Source organism: Lactuca sativa, chromosome 8 (assembly GCF_002870075.4).
Source record: "Lactuca sativa cultivar Salinas chromosome 8, Lsat_Salinas_v11, whole genome shotgun sequence".
NCBI lineage: Eukaryota > Viridiplantae > Streptophyta > Magnoliopsida > Asterales > Asteraceae > Lactuca > Lactuca sativa.
This window is the reverse complement of record NC_056630.2, coordinates 75,072,117-75,095,227: the sequence shown is the minus strand read 5'-3', so window position 1 is coordinate 75,095,227 and position 23,111 is coordinate 75,072,117. Positions and strand designations below refer to the sequence as shown.

General features: G+C 36.6%; 2 protein-coding genes and 1 long non-coding RNA gene across 4 annotated transcripts; 1 reads left to right on the top strand and 2 right to left on the bottom strand.

The window, feature by feature from the left end:
- Positions 1-14,779: 14,779 nt before the first annotated feature.
- On the bottom strand, positions 14,780-16,639 carry LOC111903107 (uncharacterized). 2 transcript variants are annotated; one of them, XR_002854054.3, is made up of 4 exons: positions 16,531-16,639; positions 16,338-16,403; positions 15,923-15,967; positions 14,780-15,141 (listed from the first exon to the last, which is right to left on the bottom strand). It is a non-coding gene; the product is annotated as an uncharacterized LOC111903107 (long non-coding RNA). The 2 variants fall into 2 exon arrangements; XR_002854052.3 differs by lacking the exon at positions 16,531-16,639 and having other exon boundaries at positions 14,853-15,141; positions 16,338-16,524.
- Positions 16,640-20,426: 3,787 nt separating this feature from the next.
- On the top strand, positions 20,427-21,540 carry LOC111903090 (casparian strip membrane protein 1). The gene is made up of 2 exons (XM_023898879.2): positions 20,427-20,864; positions 21,174-21,540. Exons 1-2 carry the CDS (start codon positions 20,520-20,522, stop codon positions 21,405-21,407), a joined length of 579 nt encoding a protein of 192 aa, XP_023754647.1. The 5' UTR covers positions 20,427-20,519; the 3' UTR covers positions 21,408-21,540.
- Positions 21,510-22,294, bottom strand: LOC111903099 (photosynthetic NDH subunit of lumenal location 2, chloroplastic). The gene is made up of 2 exons (XM_023898888.3): positions 21,779-22,294; positions 21,510-21,691 (listed from the first exon to the last, which is right to left on the bottom strand). Exons 1-2 carry the CDS (start codon positions 22,250-22,252, stop codon positions 21,593-21,595), a joined length of 573 nt encoding a protein of 190 aa, XP_023754656.1. The 5' UTR covers positions 22,253-22,294; the 3' UTR covers positions 21,510-21,592.
- Between the last annotated feature and the right edge of the window lie 817 nt (positions 22,295-23,111).

Genomic DNA, 23,111 nt, shown 5'->3' with positions numbered 1-23,111 from the left:
GAATAAAATGAGCGTCAAAATTTAAGTGTAAAATAAACTTGATATCTTTGGATAATGTTATAGTAGTTGAAACGAGGTTTCCGAATATATAAAGAACGCCCAAATCTGACTTCGTATGAGGAAGTTATGATTTTCTGAAGTTTCGACTTAGCGGTATGCAGCCCGAAATACTCGATTTGAGATCAAGCGGTTTTTAGTCGAATCGATCTAAACGAGAATCGAAGATCTCGTTATTGGTATCGAAGCGATGAAAAGTTAGGCGAGAACGGACGTCAAACGAAGAAGTTATGAATTTATAACGAAGTTTTTCTGTCCCGGCCTACTAAAAATAATTAATAAAATTAAAGTCAAAATTAGCCGACGGAGTCTAAACGAGAGTTGTAGAGCGTAGTCTCACCTACGCGTGGATATAAAGAAACTCGAAAACGGAGTTCGTATGAAGAAGATATGAATTTACGAAGTTTATTAAATAATTAGTATTTAAATTTAATCTTTAATTCAGATGTATATCCGAAGGAGTCACCGATCTGATCCAAAGTACGCCCAGCGTACCGCGAAGCATGACGCACCTCGCACTCGATTTCTTCGGATGACGCATGCAGTGACGCATTCGGAGGCCTACGCCCCGCGTAAGGCAGTACGCCCAGCGTACTGCGAGGCCTCAGCCTCCTATAAATAGGATGCGAGGGTTCTGGGTATTTTTGCTCATTTCTTCTCCTTTTTGTGCCGAAGCTCTGCGCGTAAACCCCTGAAGCCATCCCGAAACCCCGGATCTCATATCCAAATTAAGAAGGAAGTTTCACGCTCCCGGGATCCCGAGAAGTGCGATTCCCGAGCCGAAGCTGTGCCCGCGAGAAGTTTGATTTTTGTAGAGATCTTCCAGATCTGCTGAGGATTACTACTTCTACAAGCCGCAGTGCTGTCCGATCATCTTTTGATCAAGTGAGTGTATACTACCTTTCATAAACATGATAATAATACAAGTATGGTTTGAGTGTATTAAGTATATTGTTGTTTATATGTGTAAGTGTGTGGTTACTTTCTTCTAACGCATAATTATAAAGTATTTTATACGAAATACGTGTTATGTGTATAATTTTGTGGTTATGTGTGTGAATGTGTATTCACTTTCTTCTATCTCATAGATATGATTTATCTCTATGAAATACGTGTTATGTGTGTGTGCCTCATCTGTTATGTGGAATACGTATTGATTAAAGCATGCTATACAGGTTTTTAAACTATGTATAAAAATGTATATTTTTATCTACTAATATGTTGGGTAGAACATGGGTAGATAGTTGGTGTGTAATAAACAGATGAGAGGCCTCATTGTTGTTTTGATTCAGTCATCTAGCGGAGTTTAGATGATGACCACAAATTATTCTAGACAGTCATGTGGAACACTAGCAGGTTCGCCACCTGTAGGTGTTAATGAACTTGGGTGTTCATTCGCTATACTCCATCCCCCTCATGGTTGCCTTATTTGACTTATATGGCTGAGGAACCCCCGAAGCATGTGTTGTCGCCCCGATGAAATATTCTTAGACTAGGTCCCTTATGTCAGTTGTCTTAGGGATGTAAAGTGAGAATAACGGGAATGGGTAATTGGGTTATTGTTGGTTGGTGGAATTAAATATGATTATTTATTGTGGGTTGAAAACCCTATATCCTCACCAGGCTCCCAAGCCTGACCCACTCAGTTTTATTTGTATTACAGGAAGTGGCGCAAGGGCATAATATGGATGAACCATCAAGTTGTTTTGTTTACAAGTCTGTATATGTATATATTTGTTGAATGACTTGTAATGGTAACGTTTATGCTTTATGGTCTGTATCGGAACATGACATCCCGAGTTTTGATTATATAATGAAAATACATTTCTTTTATGAAATGCTTTGGTAAACATTGTTTTATCACGTTTTGTTTTTGGGAACAAATTCCGCAACTCTTTCAAATCAAAAGGATTTACTCTGAATTTATTTTAAAAGCATAAATGAAAATCGGTCTTTTCTGGCCGAGATTTTGGGGATGTCACAGTTGGTATCAGAGCATTAGTTTAAGCGAACTAGGAATTTGTAGGATTTCTAGACTTAAACTTAGAATGCTAAGTGGAATTTTGAGATTTGTGTCTGTGATATTTTAGACATGAGCACTAGTTTATTTTAGGAAAGTTGCCTAAAATGCTTTATGTGCTAAATGTTATATGTTGTCATATATGATATTATTTGTTCGAATCTATGGTCTGTTGCCGACCGGATCTAGAAACTTTTTGTGTGTAGGATTCTAAGCGTATGTCTACGATATTAGAACTAGCATGTAAACGTTTCGGAGTGATAAGGATGATTTGAATATCTATCGTGAATGAGGATCTAGTTTCACCTTATTCGATGTATAGATCAAAAATGGTGAGAACAAGAAGTGGAGTTGGAAATGCTGATTAAAATAGCAATCAACCACCAGTGATTGAGCAAATACATGTCGTAGCAGCGGCACCTAAGCCAATAACCATGGCTGGTGTGCAAATGATGATTCAAACAATGTTGGATCGTCAGATGGATGAAACTAGGCGGTTGCTTCAACAGAATCGTGAAGAACTGTCAATTCGTGTGGAAGAGCCCGAATTAAATGAAGGGCACTTGGAAGGTGGAAACTTTAGTGGGTCTATTGGTCAAGCCAACCCACCGATAGTTAGGCAAAACAACCATGATGGAAGGAATGATGGAATGGGATGCAAGTACAAGGATTTTCTAACTTGCAAACCATCGACCTTCAATGGAAAGGAGGATCCGGTTGGAGTTATGGATTGGATCTCCGAAATGGAGTTAGCCTTCATGACTTGTGGCTGCAGAGGCAAGTTGCAGACTATCTATGCAGTGCGTCAGTTTCGAGGTGGAGCCGTTCGTTGGTGGAACACTCTAGGGAAAACTTTAAGCCCTAATGAGCCACTGCAATTGACATGGGCAGAGTACTTGGTGTAGTTCAACCGCAAGTTCTGCTCGGCTCAAAATCTGTTGGAGTTGGAGAATAAGTTTTTGGCATTGACGCAAGGCAGCATGTCAGTTGATGAATACACCAATAACTTCACCGATAAGATGGAGTTTGCCTTGCGTATCGTCCCAGATGAGTTGACAAAGGTGGACCGGTATGCGAAGGGACTCCCATGGGAGTACGAGGTGCCAGTACGTCAGGCACATACTCTAGAGGCAGCTATCTGGGCTGCCAAGTCTGTTGAGAACATGATTAAGGGGAGAACCACCGACAAGGTTTAGGTTGGTGAGAAGAGAAAGTTTGAGGGAACATCTGGTTCTAGTAAGAAAAGCAGATTTTCGAAATCTGATTCGAAAAAGTGTGGTGGAGGAAAAGGAGGCGAAGCAAAATGGTGTGATAAGTGTAAGAAAAAGCACTTTGGGAAATGTAGTGAGGATGTAACCTGCTACAAGTGCAGAAAAATTGGGCATTTTGCCAATGAGTGTCCGAACAACAAAAGGATGTGTTTTGGTTGCAATGAAGAGGGGCACATTTTGAAAGACTGTCCGAAGAAGAAGGAGGCAGCTAAGCCCAACATTCCACCAAAGCCAAAGGCGAGAGCCTTCCAGATGACACTCGAAGCTACGAAAGATGAAGCTGATGTCGCTTCAGGTACCTTTCTCGTAAACGAATTACCTGCTCAAATTTTGGTTGATTCTGGAGCCAACTACTCCTTTATTTCGCATGAGTTTGGTAGAAAACTAGCTTTGCCTGTTGATAGACTAGATAATGCTTTATTAGTCGAAGTTGCGAGTGGCAAGTTTGTACCTGTTAGCCATCGTATGAAAAACATCTTAATCGACCTTAATGGGAATAAGTTTCACGAGGAATTATTGTCTATCGAACTTAATGGTTTCGACATCGTGCTAGGAATGGATTGGCTTAGCGCCAATGATGCCGAAATTTTATGCAAGAAGAAGATAGTTAAAGTAAACCCGCCTGGGAAGGATTCATTTATGGTGTATGGGGACAAACGCAGAGTAAATTCTGGAATCATTTCCCTAATGAAAGCCATAAAGTGTTTGACCAAGGGGTGTACATCATATTTAGCATTCGCGATCGATGCTAAGAAGGAAAAGAAGGTGATGTAGAGTATACCAGTGGTGTGTGATTATCCGGGAGTATTTCCCGAAGATCTTCCTGGATTACCGCCTGATCGACAAGTGGAATTCTGTATTGACTTGTTACCAGGAACCACGCCAATAGCAAAAGCACCTTATCGATTAGCACCGACGGAGATGAAGGAGCTGATGATGCAACTTCAGGAGTTATTGGACAAAGATTTCATTAGACCTAGTTCATCACCCTGGGGAGCTCCGGTGTAATTTGTGAAGAAGAAAGATGGAAGTATGAGAATGTGCATTGATTACAGAGAGCTGAACAAGGCAACAATATAGAATAGATACCCGTTGCCAAGGATTGATGACCTATTTGATCAATTGCAAGGTTCGAGCTATTTCTCGAAGATCGATCTAAGGTCAGGATATCATCAGCTAAAAGTAAGAGAGCAAAATATCGAGAAGACTGCATTCAGAACTAGATATGGACACTACGAGTTCTTGGTTAAGTCGTTTGGACTAACCAATGCTCCGGCAGCATTCATGGATTTAATGAATAGGGTTTGTAATCCGTTCCTTGATAAATCCATGATAGTGTTCATAGACGACATTCTGATTTATTTGAAAAGCCAAGAGGAGCATGTCAGACACTTGCGAGAAGTGTTAGAAGTCTTGAAGAAGGAGAAGCTGTATGCAAAGTTCTCTAAGTGTGATTTTTGGATTCGTGAAGTCCAATTCTTGGGTCACGTGGTCAACCAAGAAGGGATAATGGTTGATCCAACAAAGATTGAAGCTGTAATGAAGTGGGAACAACCGAAAAGTCCCACAGAGATTTGAAGCTTTTTAGGATTAGCCGGATATTACTGAAGGTTTATCCAAGGCTTTTCTTCGATTGCTACTCCATTGACAGCTTTGACCCACAAAGGAGCTATTTATGCTTGGAGTGATAAGCATAAAGAAGCATTTGAGAAGCTAAAGAAGAAACTATGCGAGGCACCGATACTTTCTTTACCCGATGGATTTGAAGACTTTGCTATTTATAGCGATGCGTCTGGGGTTGGATTGGGTTGTGTTTTGACCCAAAGAGAAAAGGTGATAGCATATGCGTCTCGACAGCTGAAGGAGCATGAAAAGAATTACCCGACTCATGATTTGGAGTTGGCAGCGGTAGTTTTCGCTCTGAAAATATGGAGGCATTACCTCTATGGCACGAAGTGCAAACTTTTCACTGATCATAAGAGTCTCCAATATCTCTTTAATCAGAAAGAATTGAATATGAGGCAACGACGCTGGCTAGAGTTACTCAAGGACTACGACTGTGAGATACTTTACCATCCCGGTAAAGCTAATGTTGTTGCTGATGCTCTCAGTCGGAAGGTCAATCTTGAAAGGAAAAGGCCAAGAGCATTGGGAATTGAAGTTGTCTCGACTATTTTGGAAAGTATAAAGAAAGCTCAAAGCGAAGCTTCTGAGAAGAATGACCGAAAGGAGGAACGTTTGGGCAAAACGTTGGTGTTCGGTGTAAACAGTCATGGACTGAAGGTGTTCCAAGATCGGATTTGGATACCTAAGACAGGAGGAGTCAGAGATCTTCTGATGGAAGAAGCTCACAAAACCATATACTCGATTCATCCTGGTAGCACTAAAATGTATAGGGACCTAAAACCCTACTACTGGTGGCCGACGATGAAGCTTGATGTTGCAAAGTATGTGGATGAGTGTGTGACTTGTGTGAGTGTAACATCCCGAAATATCAAGAGTAGAGTAGAAGGGATAAAAGAGTAAATTGGGAAAGAGTGACTCGGCGAGTCCATGGGTGGACTCGGCGAGTCCATGGGTGGACTCGGCGAGTAGAGTCGCGACTGGGTTGCGTGTTAAGTAGCCGACTCGGCGAGTCAGTAAGATGGACTCGGCGAGTAGGCGCTGGGTGGAGAAAACCCTAATTCTCGGGGTTGAGCCCTATATAAAGAACATAACAGCTCTCTCTCAGCCTCTTTATTCATCCTCAAATCCAGAAACCCTTAGCCTTCGTATGTGAATGATCATATCTCATTTGGGAGCTTGAAGGAGGTGTTTGTTGAAGGAATTTTGGGAGTTTGAAGGCTTGGAGCAAGGGGCTTTGCTTGGGTTCAAGTTTCATTGCATTTGGGGCATTCTTTGGAGGTAATATCTCGTTCTTGGGTTGTTGCTATGTTGTTTCTTCATTTTGGGGTTTGTGGGGAACTTGTCTTTGGATGTAATTGGAGTCTAGAGGTTAGATCTGAGGTTGCTACCTCAGATCTGGAATGGAGAAGGATCAAAGAACATGAAAGTCCCTGTGTTAGAGTGTTTTGTGGAGCCATCATGTCCCAAACCCTAGCCCAATGTGCAAATGGCCTAGATCTCTAATGGATTCACGTAAAGTTTGCCACTTTACGTGATGGATGGGTTGTAGGAGGCTAGATCTATGTTTTGGAGCAATTGCATGGCCTGGAATGCTTCAGAATGGATTCAGACCGGTGGTACTCGGCGAGTCACAGGGGTGTACTCGACGAGTTGCTTGAAGATGAGCTGGGACTCGACGAGTTGGAAGAACAACTCGGCGAGTTGGATGAAGATGGCCTGGAACTCGACGAGTTGTATGAACAACTCGGCGAGTAGGTTGAAGATAGCCTTAGACTCGGCGAGTCTGTTCTTGGGCTCGGCGAGTCTTGTCGAAGAGTTCCAATAATTGCTGGTCGAGTCGGGAATCGGTGAGTCAAGGGATGACTCGGTGAGTTGTGTGCGAGTGGACTCAGAGTTGTTGAACTCGACGAGTCTCGGGGTGACTCGGCGAGTTAGGTCGCGGATTGAGGGAAGTTCTGAGTATGGGGACTCGGCGAGTCATCGGGTTGACTCGGCGAGTAGAGTCAGTCAGGGGTTGACTTTGACCTTGTCTTTGACCAAGAGTTGACCAGTGGTTTCCAGGGGCATTTTGGTAATTGTTGATTATTGTTTTGAGTTCAGTGCATTGGTGGTTGTCCAGCGGTGGAGATCGTATCAGGGATCGGAGCAGCTTGGTGATCTGCTAAGTCGGCAGTTTCGAGGTGAGTTATCCTCACTATATCAATAGGGTTTAAGGAACCAAGGCCGACCCTTTATCGGATGGAAATCCGGGTAGTTGTCTGTTGTTATGATATTGCGGGATATGGGCCAGAAAGCATTATGATATGGGCCGGAAGGCAATATGTTAGGGGCCGGAAGGCAACATGATATGGGCCGGAAGGCAATACGATTTGGACCGGAAGGTCGTGGTCTGGAAAGACGTATGTGCGTAATTAGTATGTTGGCTGAGTCGTAGGGTGATGTTATGCTAGTGATCGGCTAGGTCGGTATCCTGGTTAGGGTGATCATATGCTATGTGATCTGTTTGATCAATTTGCTGACTGTGAACTGTTATATGACTATATGTTATGTGCACACGGTTGCTTGGACTGGATTTTGATCCGATATGCATGGCTGTTCTATGTTCTGTATGCTTTTTATGTTATGGGCCAGAAGGCAATATGTTAGGGGCCGGAAGGCAACATGATATGGGCCGGAAGGCAATATGATTTGGACCGGAATGTCGTGGCCTGGAAAGGCGTATGTGTGGTTGGTATTTTGGGGATATCTCACTAAGCTTTCGGGCTTACAGTTGTGGTTTCATGTTTTTTTCAGGTTCTTCAGGAGTTCGTGGCAAGGCGAAGGCGTGATCGTACCGCTCCTCATGATTTCATAGTATTGTGATTCTGGGAAAAACGTTAAATGTTTTGTATTGAAAACCTTTTTGTAAAGAATTAATGGAATCGAGATGTTTTTGAAAAAGTTAAAATTGGTTATATTTTTCGGTCGTTTCAGCGAGAGTAAAGACACAACATCAGAAACTGTACGGGAGTTTAGAACCATTGCTTGTGCCTATGGGTAAGTGGGAAGACATTGCTATGGATTTTGTCACTAAATTGCCCAGAACAAAGAATGGTCACGACATGATTTGGGTGGTCGTTGATCGATTCACTAAGAGTGCGCATTTCATAGCAGCCAAGGAGAAATGGTCTATGGAGAAGCTTGCAAATTCTTACGTGAAGGAAATTATGAGGCTTCACGGTGTTCCGTTAACGATTGTGTCGGATCGTGATAGCCGTTTCACCTCGAGGTTTTGGAAAAGTCTATCAAACCGCTGTTGGCTTGAGGCTGGAGAAAAGCAGTTTATGGGTCCCGAGATGGTCCATCAAACCGCTGAAAAGTTGAAAATAATTAGAGAAAGAATGTTAGCAGCTCAAGATCGTCAAAAGAGCTATGCTAACAAGAAGCGAAGGACAATGACCTTCGAAATTGGAGATTCGGTTTTGCTTAAAGTCTCGCCGTGGAAGGGACTTATAAGATTTGGTAAAAAGGGAAAGTTGAGTCCAAGGTTTATTGGACCGTTTAAAGTTCTTCAGAGGATTGGGAACCAAGCTTACAAGCTTGAACTACCAGAGGAACTGAATGGAATTCACAACACTTTTCATGTGTGTTATTTGAGGAAGTTCACGGGAGAAGTTCCCGATATAATTCCAATTTCTGAATTGAGAATTGATGAAAACAAGAGGTTAATTGAAGAACCTGAGGCAATTGTTGACCGAAAGACTAAGAAGCTTCGATGCAAGATGGTCGAATTAGTGCTTGTTCGTTGGAAACATTCGAATGGGTCAAATCTCACCTGGGAAACGGAGAGTGACATGTTGAGTCGCTATCCGCATTTGTTTGTTGATGTGTGATTCCGGGGACAGAATCATCCTAAGGGGGAGAGAATTGTAACGCCCACGTTTCCAGGCTAGGCATTTTCGTTGATGTAATAGTCTAGGTTAACCTTTGTAACCCGTTTTGAAATAATAGAAGTATATTATTTGAGTATTATGTGTTTTGTGCTTAACTGCTTAATTATGTGATTTAATTAATTAAGAATAAAATGAGCGTCAAAATTTAAGTGTAAAATAAACTTGATATCTTTGGATAATGTTGTAGTAGTTGAAACGAGGTTTCCGAATATATAAAGAACGCCCAAATCTGACTTCGTATGAGGAAGTTATGATTTTCTGAAGTTTCGACTTAGCGGTATGGAGCCCGAAATACTCGATTTGAGATCGAGTGGTTTTTAGTCGAATCGATCTAAACTAGAATCGAAGATCTCGTTGTTGGTATTGAAGCGATGAAAAGTTAGGCGAGAACGGACGTCAAACGAAGAACTTATGAATTTATAACGAAGTTTTTCTGTCCCGGCCTACTAAAAATAATTAATAAAATTAAAGTCAAAATTAGCCGACGGAGTCTAAGCGAGAGTTGTAGAGCGTAGTCTCACCTACGTGTGGATATAAAGAACGTCGAAAACGGAGTTCGTATGAAGAAGATATGAATTTCCGAAGTTTATTAAATAATTTGTATTTAAATTTAATCTTTAATTCGGATGTATATCCGAAGGAGTCACCGATCTGATCCGAAGTACGCCCAGCGTATTGGCGTACGCCCAACGTACCGCGAAGCATGACGCACCTCGCACTCGAGTTCTTCGGATGACGCATGCAGTGATGCATTCAGAGGCCTACGCCCCGCGTAAGGCAGTACGCCCAGCGTACTGCGAGGCCTCAGCCTCCTATAAATAGGATGCGAGGGTTCCGGGTATTTTTGCTCATTTCTTCTCCTTTTTGTGCCGAAGCTCTGCGCGTAAACCCCCAAAGCCATCCCGACACCCCGGATCTCATATCCAAATTAAGAAGGAAGTTTCACGCTCCCGGGATCCCGAGAAGTGCGATTCCCGAGCCGAAGCTGTGCCCGCGAGAAGTTTGATTTTTGTAGAGATCTTCCAGATCTGCTGAGGATTACTACTTCTGCAAGCCACAGTGCTGTCCGATCATCTTCTGATCAAGTGAGTGTATACTACCTTTCATAAACATGATAATAATACAAGTATGGTTTGAGTGTATTAAGTATATTGTTGTTTATATGTGTAAGTGTGTGGTTACTTTCTTCTAACGCATAATTATAAAGTATTTTATACGAAATACGTGTTATGTGTATAATTTTGTGGTTATGTGTGTGAATGTGTATTCACTTTCTTCTATCTCATAGATATGATTTATCTCTATGAAATACGTGTTATGTGTGTGTGCCTCATCTGTTATGTGGAATACGTATTGATTAAAGCATGCTATACAAGTTTTTAAACTATGTATAAAAATGTATATTTTTATCTACTAATATGTTGGGTAGAACATGGGTAGATAGTTGGTGTGTAATAAACAGATGAGAGGCCTCATTGTTGTTTTGATTTAGTCATCTAGCGGAGTTTAGATGATGACCACAAACTATTCTAGACAGTCATGTGGAACACTAGCAGGTTCGCCACCTGTAGGTGTTAATGAACTTGGGCGTTCATTCGCTGTACTCCATCCCCCTCATGGTTGCCTTACTTGACTTATATTGCTGAGGAACCCCCGAAGCATGTGTTTTAGCCCCGATGAAATATTCTTAGACTAGGTCCCTTATGTCAGTTGTCTTAGGGATGTAAAGTGAGAATAACGAGAATGTGTAATTGGGTTATTGTTGGTTGGTTGAATTAAATATGATTATTTATTGTGGGTTGAAAACCCTATATGCTCACCAGGCTCCCAAGCCTGACCCACTCAGTTTTATTTGTATTACAGGAAGTGTCGCAAGGGCATAAGATGGATGAACCATCAAGTTGTTTTGTTTACAAGTCTGTATATGTATATATTTGTTGAATGACTTGTAATGTTAACGTTTATGCTTTATGGTCTGTATCGGAACATGACATCCCGAGTTTTGATTATATAATGAAAATACATTTCTTTTATGAAATGCTTTGGTAAACATTGTTTTATCACGTTTTGTTTTTGGGAACAAATTCCGCAACTCTTTCAAATCAAAAGGATTTACTCTGAAATTATTTTAAAAGCATAAATGAAAATCGGTCTTTTCTGGCCGAGATTTTGGGGATGTCACAAAATATGGGAAAACCTAACTTACAGAAAAAAAAGTTATCACATCGTCTGTATTTGTTATGAACACTACTTCCCTAGCGTCCCAAAGAGCTTTCTCCGAACTCATGAGGAACCAGGTAGAAGAGTCGACATTATTTGTCACACCTATACAAAATGCCATTGTTATGGTATGGTTGTTTCTGTTTATATCAACCACCATGAACATTGAATGTATATAGTCCATGGGTAGTAATTATCGATCCAAACCATAACATACATGTACCGGACACGAAAATAAACAGGTTTGGGTTGAGATTGCTGACCCGCTAACTCGATTATTTCATAGGTTAGGTTCGGGTTGTGTATTTGGATTCATGGGTCAACCCGAATATATATATATATATATATATATATATATATATATATATATATATATATATATATATATATATATATATATATATATATTGTATTTAAAAATTTTATTTATGAAATGTAAGGACTTAGTGAGTTAGTGTGTATAGTGTACCCTAATCCAAAATAAAGCACAAAGACTTGATCTGAGACAAGAGTGTTGGAGGCTTCCATACTCGAAAGTCCTCATCCATCACTCCTTAATCCTCACTTGCTCACTACCGGTTAGCAGCTCTCGTTGGCATAATGCACCACCAATCGACCATAGCAAACCCACCGCACGTCCCTCTTATGCTCCAGCTTGAAATCACCACCTTCATCCTCCGATAAGTAACATATAAAGATTCGGATTTTAGATTTCTTCCTAATGTGGTTAGGAATCATATGAATCCTAGTTTATATTCTTAGGGCCTGTTTGATAAGATCCAGATTTTTAAGATCTAAATTTTTAAGTGGATTAAATTTTTAAGAGTGCTGAAATTTTTAAGATCTGAATTTTAACATGTTGTTTGGTTGGAACCTTTGAATTGTTGTGTTGAATGATAAAAATGACCATTTTACCATTATGTATCATTTCTTTCAGTTGCAACATCATACATTTGGGAAAAAAGTTCCATCAAAGTTGGATGCTAAAAATGAATATCATACATGTGAAATATTTTTTTATCATCAAAGTAGGATGCTAAATATAAACATTACACCCGATATTACAAAAAAGTACAATGTAAACTAAACAATCAAAGATCGAAAACAAAAATCAACAAAATCACCAAGATCAACAACAGATTCCATGAAATGATACTAAAATCCAAAAAAAGCAAATTCACAAATAGCAAAAATATGATAATTTGAAATCAGAATATATGAGATTGTTCAATTACCTAAAAAATATAATCTGAAATAAGAAGATACATACAAATTCAATCAACAACTTAACATTTAATAAGACAAATTGAACTATAGTCAAATGTTTGAGTTGGAAAGTAGGATAAGAACTAAAAAGCATTCAAACTAAAAGCATCTATTCACCTCAATTCCATTCTGGTGCTTGTTATTCCCATCATATCCTTCATTCAAATCATCTTTACAATCATGGCCATGATGTTGGTGATCATGGTTATCATCAGATGACTTCAATTCATGACCACTTATCCTTTTTTATCCTTTTGGATGTTTGTGCAACAAAATTAAATGTGGTTTAACAACCCTAGCAACCAACCAGTCTTCAAAATCATGTATCAAAGCTAACAACGAATTAGGGAAAAACGATTTCATGTTTAGACTTTACGACAAATTTTATAGAAATCGATTTTAGAAAATTAGGGAAAAACAAACTTGGTCCGTCATGGCAGTTCAATGGAGGTTGTTGGTGCTTTCCAGGGCGAAGACCAACACTATCAACAGTGGCGTTGTCAACGATTAGTGTCGGCGTTCTGACCATGAAGGTAAGAGTGAATATCCGAAGCTGTCGGAAACTCATGTGTATGTGTGAGGTCAAAGACGCACTACAAGAAATCTAGGTCTTTACCCACACATCTTATGTGTTGGTAGAATCCTATTATATGTTAGTAATTGTCTTTACACACACATAAATGAAGTGTAACCATGTGTTGGCTCATGACTGTAGATATAGATATTTATCTACACATAGGTTATGTGTGGATATATAGCTACTTATACCTACACTTACATGTGTGGCTAAAACTAATAAATATGTGTGGATAAAAGTATTCTAAGTTATTTGAAAGATGACTTGGAAAATGACTTGGTCAATGACATGGATAATGATGTGGCCGATGACATGGACTACATGGCATGACATGGACAATGTTGTGTCAAGTTATGTGGCATGTCCATATAAAAAATGTTGGTGACACGTGTCAATAAATATGTGTAGGTAAAGATATTTGTATGTGTATATAAAACAATTATGTATGGTTTACATGTGTAGGGAAACTTAAATATAAAATACACAATTATCCAAGGGCGGACGCAGGAATAAGTAGTAGTAGGTGCACAAAAAAAATTCCGATCAAATATAACCAAAAAAAGTTACGAGTGCATTAAACATAACAAATTTCTGTAGACAAACTTCGTGAAGGGAAAACTGTTCTTTTCATGGGCAGGTTCCTGGTCTCGTGGAGCTTGTTTCCGTTTTGGTTGTGGTCGTACAAAGTTTTGAAGGCTTATTACCAAAATTTCATTCCAAATTAATGCATTTTTATAAGTTCAATTGTTTAGAGCAATATATATTATACAAATGCCAACTAATAAATACATTTGTATAATTTCGATACATTTTGCTTGACAAAACAAACGAATCAATTCAAAATGTAGAATGAGACATGAATTGAGTTAACCTAAATTTTAATAATTATGAAGAGAAGCAGTTGTTTAGTTTGAAACATATGTAATGCATCTATACACATATGTGTGCAATGTGTATGAAACCTTACATATAGAACATATTAAAATTACATAGTTTCAATCCATGAATATATCGACAAATTAACGTTTTTTAAACATAAAACTATTCTCACAAAATTTTCATATTATTGTATTATTGTTTTATCGTGGTTTTTTTTTATTTTTTTATTTTTTGTGATGTAAAAGTTATTACGTCGAAAAGAAATTAAATAGAAAATTATGAAAGATCATGGGTCACAAAGAATTTGTATGTAGCTCTAACATATACAATTGTGTGTAAAAATATATATTAAATACAAAGAAGGTTGAAATGATTTTTAGTTCGTGGGAGCATATGTTTGCTAATGAAAAGAAATGAATTTTTACTAAATGGTTGTCAAGTTAATGAAAAAACAAACGATTAAGATATGAATTTTAAACGACGAGGAAAATGATTTAATTGAGTTTTACTGAAAACGACTTAAGTTTTAACAAGCTATATTCAGGAAGCCCTTTTTGTTGGCTAGATATTATTGGGGGCTAATAACAAATTGTACATAAAAGTAGAAGTAAATGTATAAATAAATAAATAAAATTTGCCGTGGGGCAAGGAAAAGTGAATGTAAGAATAAATAAAATAAAAAAAAAAAAACTTGTTTCGGTGAGGATTCGTACTTGAGCCATTTCCCAAAGGAAAAATTTAATCTGCACCTTTGACCAACTTAATCATCCTAACTTTTGCTAATATGTGCGAATTGCAATAATAATAAACACGTTTCTTTATAGGTGCATAATAATAAAAAAATCTTTTTTTTTTACATTATTACGAAAAAATCTAGTAGTTGTCGGTGCAACCCCGTGCACCATTATAGATCCGCCCCTGCAATTATCAAACACAAATTAGATATAAATTACGATAAATAATAAAATAACGACAAATAACAAATGTTACATTTTTGCTACGCATTGGAAACATCAACAAAGATGTCTGCATAATTCAACTGTTTTACATACAAAGTACACAAACATTGAATCTATAAAAGAATAATATCTTATAGGAAAATCTCTCATTGCAAGTCTTGTAAACATTTGAACTCATAGTAATTAGGTGTACTGACTTGATTAAGTACCAACAAAATCTGCAACACAATCTTCTCATGACATTCAGTTAAGGTTTTCTTCTTCGTATTCAGAGATGTTTTGCTTTTGAATATTCAGCATTGCGCAATGACATGTTACTGAATTAACTTGAGACCTGAAGATTTCAAAATATCCATTCAATAAACCAAAAATTGTAATAGTTACTTTTGTAATTAGTGACCGATTATAGTTTTTTGACATAAGTATTCGTGAAGTGGTCTAAAATAAATAAATGTGTATGCATATGGCTAATTAATTGACAAGCCTCAACGTGCTAAAATGTTGGCCTTACAACTTCAAATGACCATGCATCCACTTAAGTACAACAAAAATGGGGAAATAAAAAGTTAAGACTACTATTGCTATAAAGAAGTTTTTATATTTTGTAAGCATATTATCTTCCAAAATTAGGTAAATAAGAACAATTGGCAATGACTTGTGTAGGGTAAAAAAGAACAATTGACAATTGCTCCTGCAGAAACGAATTCGAGAGGATAACAACTTTAAAAAAATAACAACCGGAACTTGAACCATTCTAAATTGGTTAATAACCGTGGAACGGGAACCGGAACCAAAAATATCAAATTTGGTTCTAGAACGATTCTAAAAGCAACAGTTGAGGACCGGCTCCAATTTCGGTTCCAAATACCCGGTCCGGATGCTTATATATATATATATATATATATATATATATATATATATATATATATATATATATATATATATATATATATATATATATATATATATATATATATATATATATATATATATATATATATATACACACATTGGGATTTTAGGCTTATAACAACAATTAGTAGCTACATAAACACATTATTCACAAGGGATACCTAAAAGTAAATATACCAACAAAATTATGAATAAGCTCTTACCATTCTTACGTCACTCTTGGCAACTCTTTGCGCACTTTTTAGAACCTATAAAAAAGTAGAGTATAGCAACCATCAATACATACATAATATTGGAAAGTGGAAACCCTTAGAAAGATTATGCATCACTATTTGTCATCAAACTTGTAGAGTGATTCATGGACATACAATCGGACAAAAAAAATTGGTTTCATCTACGTCTAGAGGATCCAAGACAATTTAAAGGTTTAAATGATATTAATCTTTAATATCTAATTATTCTCAAAAATCAAAATAGAAAAAGACGATACAAATCTTAGAAAATTAGAAGAAAGCAAGGCTAGAGGAGGAAGTTAAATACAATCTGAAATTATAATGATGTAGGTCTAAAATCTGAAATTATAATGATGGATTTAAGAGAATGAGAAGAAATATATACAAAAATTCAACTTTAGTTCTGGATTCACCATCATGGAAGCATATTCGTCTTGAATCTCTCTGCACACTTTAAACAAACAAGCAAACAAAAGGCAAATCGAATGGTTTAATCAGATAACATATTAATTTAAAATATATGGTTGAAAACTAAAGAAAATACAAGCTAACTGTAGTTATAGAGGCGAAGGAGATACACGGGAAAGCGATGGAGAACATGATCGGTAAGGTGAGGCGTGGTAATGCTAGGGTTCACATGGGACATCATGGGAATGGATTTTGGATTTAATTGTATGAAATATCTAAAATAAATATGGAGAATTAGTTGGAGCCTAGAGGGAATTAAAAAACGTAAAAATTAAGTGGGAAAAGATGGAAGGAAAATAAAATTGAAAAATAATTTAAACAGAGTGAATGAGTAGGATCATATCTTAATCCGCCATGTAAATTTCAAAATCCTAATCTAATATGTTTCAAATTTCTACGTCATTTTCTCTATTTTAATAAAGTTAAATCATTTTTACCTTATGCGTAGGTTATATATATATATATATATATATATATATATATATATATATATATATATATATATATATATATATATATATATATATATATATATATATATATATATATATATATATATATATATATATATATATATATATATATATATATATTATACTTTTAAATATCAAATATATGTGAATTAAACTACACTCGTCAAAATATAGTTAGATCAAATTTTGGTTATCTTACGTATTTCGTTAACATGTAAATGTAAATATTATATATTGGTGAAAAACTTAATGATGTTTCCAACCATACATTTAATTTTCAAATATGTATCGGTAGTAAATATTCCACGTCATTTTTAGAAAAATAAAATAATTATTATTATTTTATTTAATTACACATTCATATAGAGAAATAATATGTGTTGGTGAAAGTTAACAAATTATCAACACATACATTGATTTTTTAAGTTTGTGTGGGTAATTTACCTCCACGTTAATAAAATTTGTTACATGTGTGGGTAAAAAACTTGTTACAGATGACCATTTTTTAGTAAACTTTACACACCAAAATAGAAGTGTTAGATAAAAAGTATTATCTACACAATGTAAGTGTTAGATAATCACTAAAAATTATTATTTTCAATTACCTACACATATAAAAATATGTGTGGGTATTTTCCCACACATTAACATGTGTGGGTAACTTATGTGTAGATAAATACCTTAATTTCTTGTAGTCACGGGGGTGACTATGTTGTGCAAGGTCAATGATAGGAGGAGGTCGGGGGAGGTGGTCGACGATGGGAGGAGATGATCAGTGTTGGATTTAGTCGGATGTGGGAGACGACCAGATGGATGCTGAAAGTGGGTGTGTGTTTGATGGACAAATGCATATAAGGGCAATAGAGGGAAGACCATGTTTCTTTTCTTTTCAAATATAAGAGCATCCACAATGACGAGTTTAATAGGAGAGTTGAATGAGATGGTAAGTCTATGTGTCATTCAATGAATGAAACTATACTAATGTGAGATGCCACTAAAAATTATTATTTTCAATTACCTACACATATAAAAATATGTGTGGGTATTTTCCCACACATTAACATGTGTGGGTAACTTATGTGTAGATAAATACCTTAATTTCTTGTAGTCACGGGGGTGACTATGTTGTGCAAGGTCAATGATAGGAGGAGGTCGGGGGAGGTGGTCGACGATGGGAGGAGATGATCAGTGTTGGATTTAGTCGGATGTGGGGGACGACCAGATGGATGCTGAAAGTGGGTGTGTGTTTGATGGACAAATGCATATAAGGGCAATAGAGGGAAGACCATGTTTCTTTTCTTTTCAAATATAAGAGCATCCACAATGACGAGTTTAATAGGAGAGTTGAATGAGATGGTAAGTCTATGTGTCATTCAATGAATGAAACTATACTAATGTGAGATGCCACCTTGACATTCCATGAATTTGGAGTTCAATGGCCATTGAACTCTTCAATGGAAAAAGGAAAGTTTTTAATTCTTAAATATTTACTATAAATTACATCTTTGTAACATTCTATTGAACTTTGTAGAGTTCAAAGCATTGTAGAAAAAAAATGATAGAGTTGTATGGATTGTAGAAAGATAATGTGACAATCCATTGAACTCTATGAAGTTCAATGCATTGTGGATGTCCTACGCTCAAGTCTGGAAGTTTAAGAGGCTTTTAAAAGATTATGAGGCTTTAATTTTTAGGATACTAAACACTCTTAATCTGAATTATTAAGAGGTTAACTCATAATTTGTCAATTAAGAGGCTACCAAACAGCCCCTTAGTTCTTACCCTTGTATTAACCCCACAATTACTCTGTAACTCAATAGCATCATCAATTCTTCATTCGGTTCTCCAAGGGAAAGAATGGGTTTTGGGGAGATAGTTTTTGTATCATCTTATTAACACCGTCAACGGTATCAAAATTTCAACTTAAAAAAAATATCAATCTAATATGCTATCATTGTTATGAACCATATGCTACTTAAATGAGTTATGTGGGTTCGATTGGGTTGATGTTTCCAGCTCACCAACCTGAATACATATATAGGTTGAGTTAGATCAATGTATTATTAATAGTCAACCCGCAACCTCTCCAACCGAATCAGACCCAAATGCCATGCCACTCCTAGAGGAACATTACCTATAAACATAACCAATATATTTTCAACAAAATTAAACACTTAGTTGTTATGAATTTAATAAAATAAAATAAAAAATGGAAAAAATTATCTTACCACGCGTCCAAGAGCCACAAAACATAAATGAAAACAACCCATAACATTTGTTATGTTGTTGGTGTAACTATGGATGTTCGTTTTTCCAAGGTTATGCAAGTAAAAACAGACAACTTGACAATTTTTTTTTCATGATCACAATTTGCATTTTGAAATATATCTAAAACACAATTACGAGTATATAGTTGGTGTCTGGAATGTAAACTGGACAATCTATAATTGTATAAAGCCAGTTCGGAACGCTGACACATAGTTTGAAATATATGTTCAAAATGTACGGTCGTCCGATATTAACTACGTCAATCTAGAATGTACGATCGCCAGATTTTCCTAACATCATATCTCGCCAACCACCATGTGGAACGACCTTTACTACTCCGGAATATGGTATTTTAGAGGTGGTGTTAATTTTGCAAAATTTGAAAAAAATTTGGTCATTTTTATGAAAACACTCGTGAATATTGGTTAGTTTATCAATTTCACCTAAAGATAAAATAAACACTTAATATATACTACACTTAGTATATTAAGTATGATCAATGAAAAAAACATATATTCTAATGGCGGTGAACGATCGAAATAGTAATTAGTTTAAAAAATCCCAATTAAAAATGCTCCAACTCTTCATGTCATGTAAGAACCATTTACCTGATCACACCAACTCATAAATGGCAACGAGGAAGTGACCTCATAACATGCTAAATAGCGAAATTCTATTAGATAAAAAATGTCGACCCCTTATGCCCCCAAAAAAAATTGGGTGGCGAAATTGAAAAACATGATAAAATATACTGGTTTTCTATTATTTGCCTTAAATGAAATATAGAATTAGATAAAAATTAAAGCGCAAGAAATTATGAATATATAATGAAGCGATAAAGTGAAAGAGTTGAACATAAATGTTTTCATAATTTCTTCCATTAAAATTTATCTATTTGATTAAGTTCTCTTCTATTCATCGTTTTTTCCCAGTAAAATATATGGTACTGTGTGCCAATTAATTTGCACTTAACATTATATAATTTTATATAAATAAAATCAATAAAATCATTTTTAATCGAAAATCAGATCATGAATGGATAAAAAATTTGATAATCTGAAAGTTTATAATGAAATTCTTGAAAATCCAGCAAAAAGTTCAAGAATTGATGATTGATGGAGTAGGAAGTTGGTACTCAAAGTTGAGCAGGTTAAAGGGCAGCGACCAAAGCCAAAAAGAAACCCTCGTTGACAACTAACACATCCATTTCTATACCAACTCAACTATGTTTCTGTTATATAAATACACACATTTCTCTTTCATTTTATCTCAAACTATTTCAACACCACCTTACACAACTTCTTTCCCTGCCAACTCTTTAGCCTTTCCAATTGTTAAAAAGTCCCCAAAACCAAAAAATGACAAAATCCGTACGATTGGAAGAAGGCGATGCCTCTAAGGTCTTGGTGCCCGTGGGATCAAACAAAGGGGTTTCGGTGATGGATCTTGTTTTGCGTTTGGTTGGCATTGCGGGTACTTTAGGTGCTGCAATTGCCATGGGAACCAATGAACAAACCCTACCTTTCTTCACTCGGTTTGTGGTTTTCAATGCAGAATACGATGATTTTCGGTCATTCAGATTGTTTGTGATTGTGAACGCGATAGTATGTGCGTATTTCGTTCTCACCATCCCGTTATCCATCGTTCACATCATGAGGAGTGCGGCAAGAGGAAGCAGGATTCTCTTGATCATCATGGACACGGTAACAAGACACTAATATAGTGAATAAGTGTTTAGGTTCTGACTAGTAATGATCAGAACCTAGACATAATAAAGATACAATAGTTTTTCAATATTATATCATTATAGCTCTCGCTATAATGATATTACACTATAACTATATTACACATCATTTACCCTTACATGTCTAGATGCTTACTAGACTGATGTAATGGTAGAATGACACGTAATTTAAACTATAAGATTTATCCTATAACTTTATGTTTCTTAATCGAGGAGCAAAGACATGTAATAGTGATCGATTGTTAATGGTGTAAATTTGATTTTGAAGGTCATGCTAGCTCTTCTCACTGCGGGCGCATCGGCTGCAGCCTCAATCGTGTATTTGGCTCACAATGGAAACACTTCCACAAATTGGTTGCCGGTGTGTCAACAATATGGGGACTTTTGTCAAGGCGCATCTGGTTCGCTCATCGGATCATTTGGAGCAGTGGTTGTGTTTATCCTGATAATCTTGCTTGGTGCTATCGCGCTGTCTCGACATGCAAAACGCGTGGTGCTCTAATGTTAATTTGATTTCACATTTGAAACTAAATTGTTCCTTTTGGGCTACAATTACTATATATGTGTGTTTTCACCTTGTGTTTGTTTGTGTGAAATATTTGAATGAAATATAACAAAGTTTGAACTTTCTATTACTTATATGTTCACTTTTACATCATATAAACAAAATCAAACGCGTGCAATTCACTATGCTAGTATAGCAACAAGATTGTCAATCGACTTCAATGTCTTCTCATAGTATAAGTAAGATTCGTACACCTTTGGTGACCGAATATAAGTATCAAACTGCAATATAGATTACAGATAAAAAAAATGTTATATTTTTTTGAGAGAAAAGTTAAATTAGACAAGTAATGGAGCAAGTGAAGATACCTCAGACATGTTATTGACCAGCTCATTAGCAGCTTTAACGTAGGAACTTTTTCTGGGTTCTGGTACTATTGACATCGCATTCTTCAAGTCCTGATTTAAATAAGCCGCTTTTAATCTTATATAAAACAGCACATACCTCCACGACATAGTCTCCAACATGTTCCTAATGCTGTGCAGTCCCTCCCTCGTCTGCCGGATTCGAGCCACCGCATCCTCCGGCGACAACCCCGGCTCAAAAAATCGTTCCTTTATGAACGATCTTGTGCCCCAGCTCTCGGCTGATGCTACCTGGACATTAAGGTTGTTTAATGCAAGTAGTGAAATGGAGGTGGTTATGATGAATTTCCGGCGGTGGGTTTGGGCTTCTTCACCAGAGAATGTGGCTTTTATAGGTGGGAGTGGGTGACTGTGGCGGCGGTGGGAGATGGTGATTTGGGGGTGGAAGAGGGTTGTGGGGTTTGTAATGGTGTTCATGGTGTTTGGATATGGTGTGATGAAAATTCTTGGTATTGCATGATGATGAGTGAATTACGGGCAGGTACATGTTGCTGCCCGTTAATCCAATCTGGACCTTGTTTTTTGATGACGTGGCATTCATTATCTTCTTGAGTAAATTTCATGATGGACCTTTCTTCCCGAGGACGTTGTTAAATTGTGGGTGCATATGTAAACTGTAAAGTTTTCTAAGCTTGTCAAAACTTATGTTTTCGTCATGCTAGTTTTAATGTTGATAAAATAGTTACTATAAAGCTTGAACACTTGCAATTTGTATAGGGACTATTCATTTAAACAAATATATTTGAGTGATTCCACCCTACACTTGTTACTTTGTTATATTTATTCATCAAATCAAATCTAGTTGGATTTTTATGTGTTCAGATTATTCAGATTTTTGCAAAAATAGGTCAGTTCGTAAAAAAAAAATTAATAATAATAATAATAATAAAAGTAGGGTGTTTTGAGATTCATTTGTATGAATGGGATGATGGTTCCACTTTGTATCAATAAATATCCAAAAAATTATATAAATAAAGTTGCAAAAATAGTTATGGTTGTCAAAATTTTGTAGTTTTGGTCCAATAAATTTTGAAGGTGCACCAATGGTTTAAAATTGGATCTTTTTATTGATTTTGGTCTCTATCAACTTAAAAAGACTATTATACCCCTTAGATTTTTTATATATCTATGTTAATATTTTTAATTAATTAAAAATAAAAAATGACTCAACTACCCACCCCTTTTTTCTCTCTCACCCCCTCTCTAAATATATCTATATGGTTTTATTCTCCAAAACACAAACATACTCAATAAAATACACATACACGCATTCAAG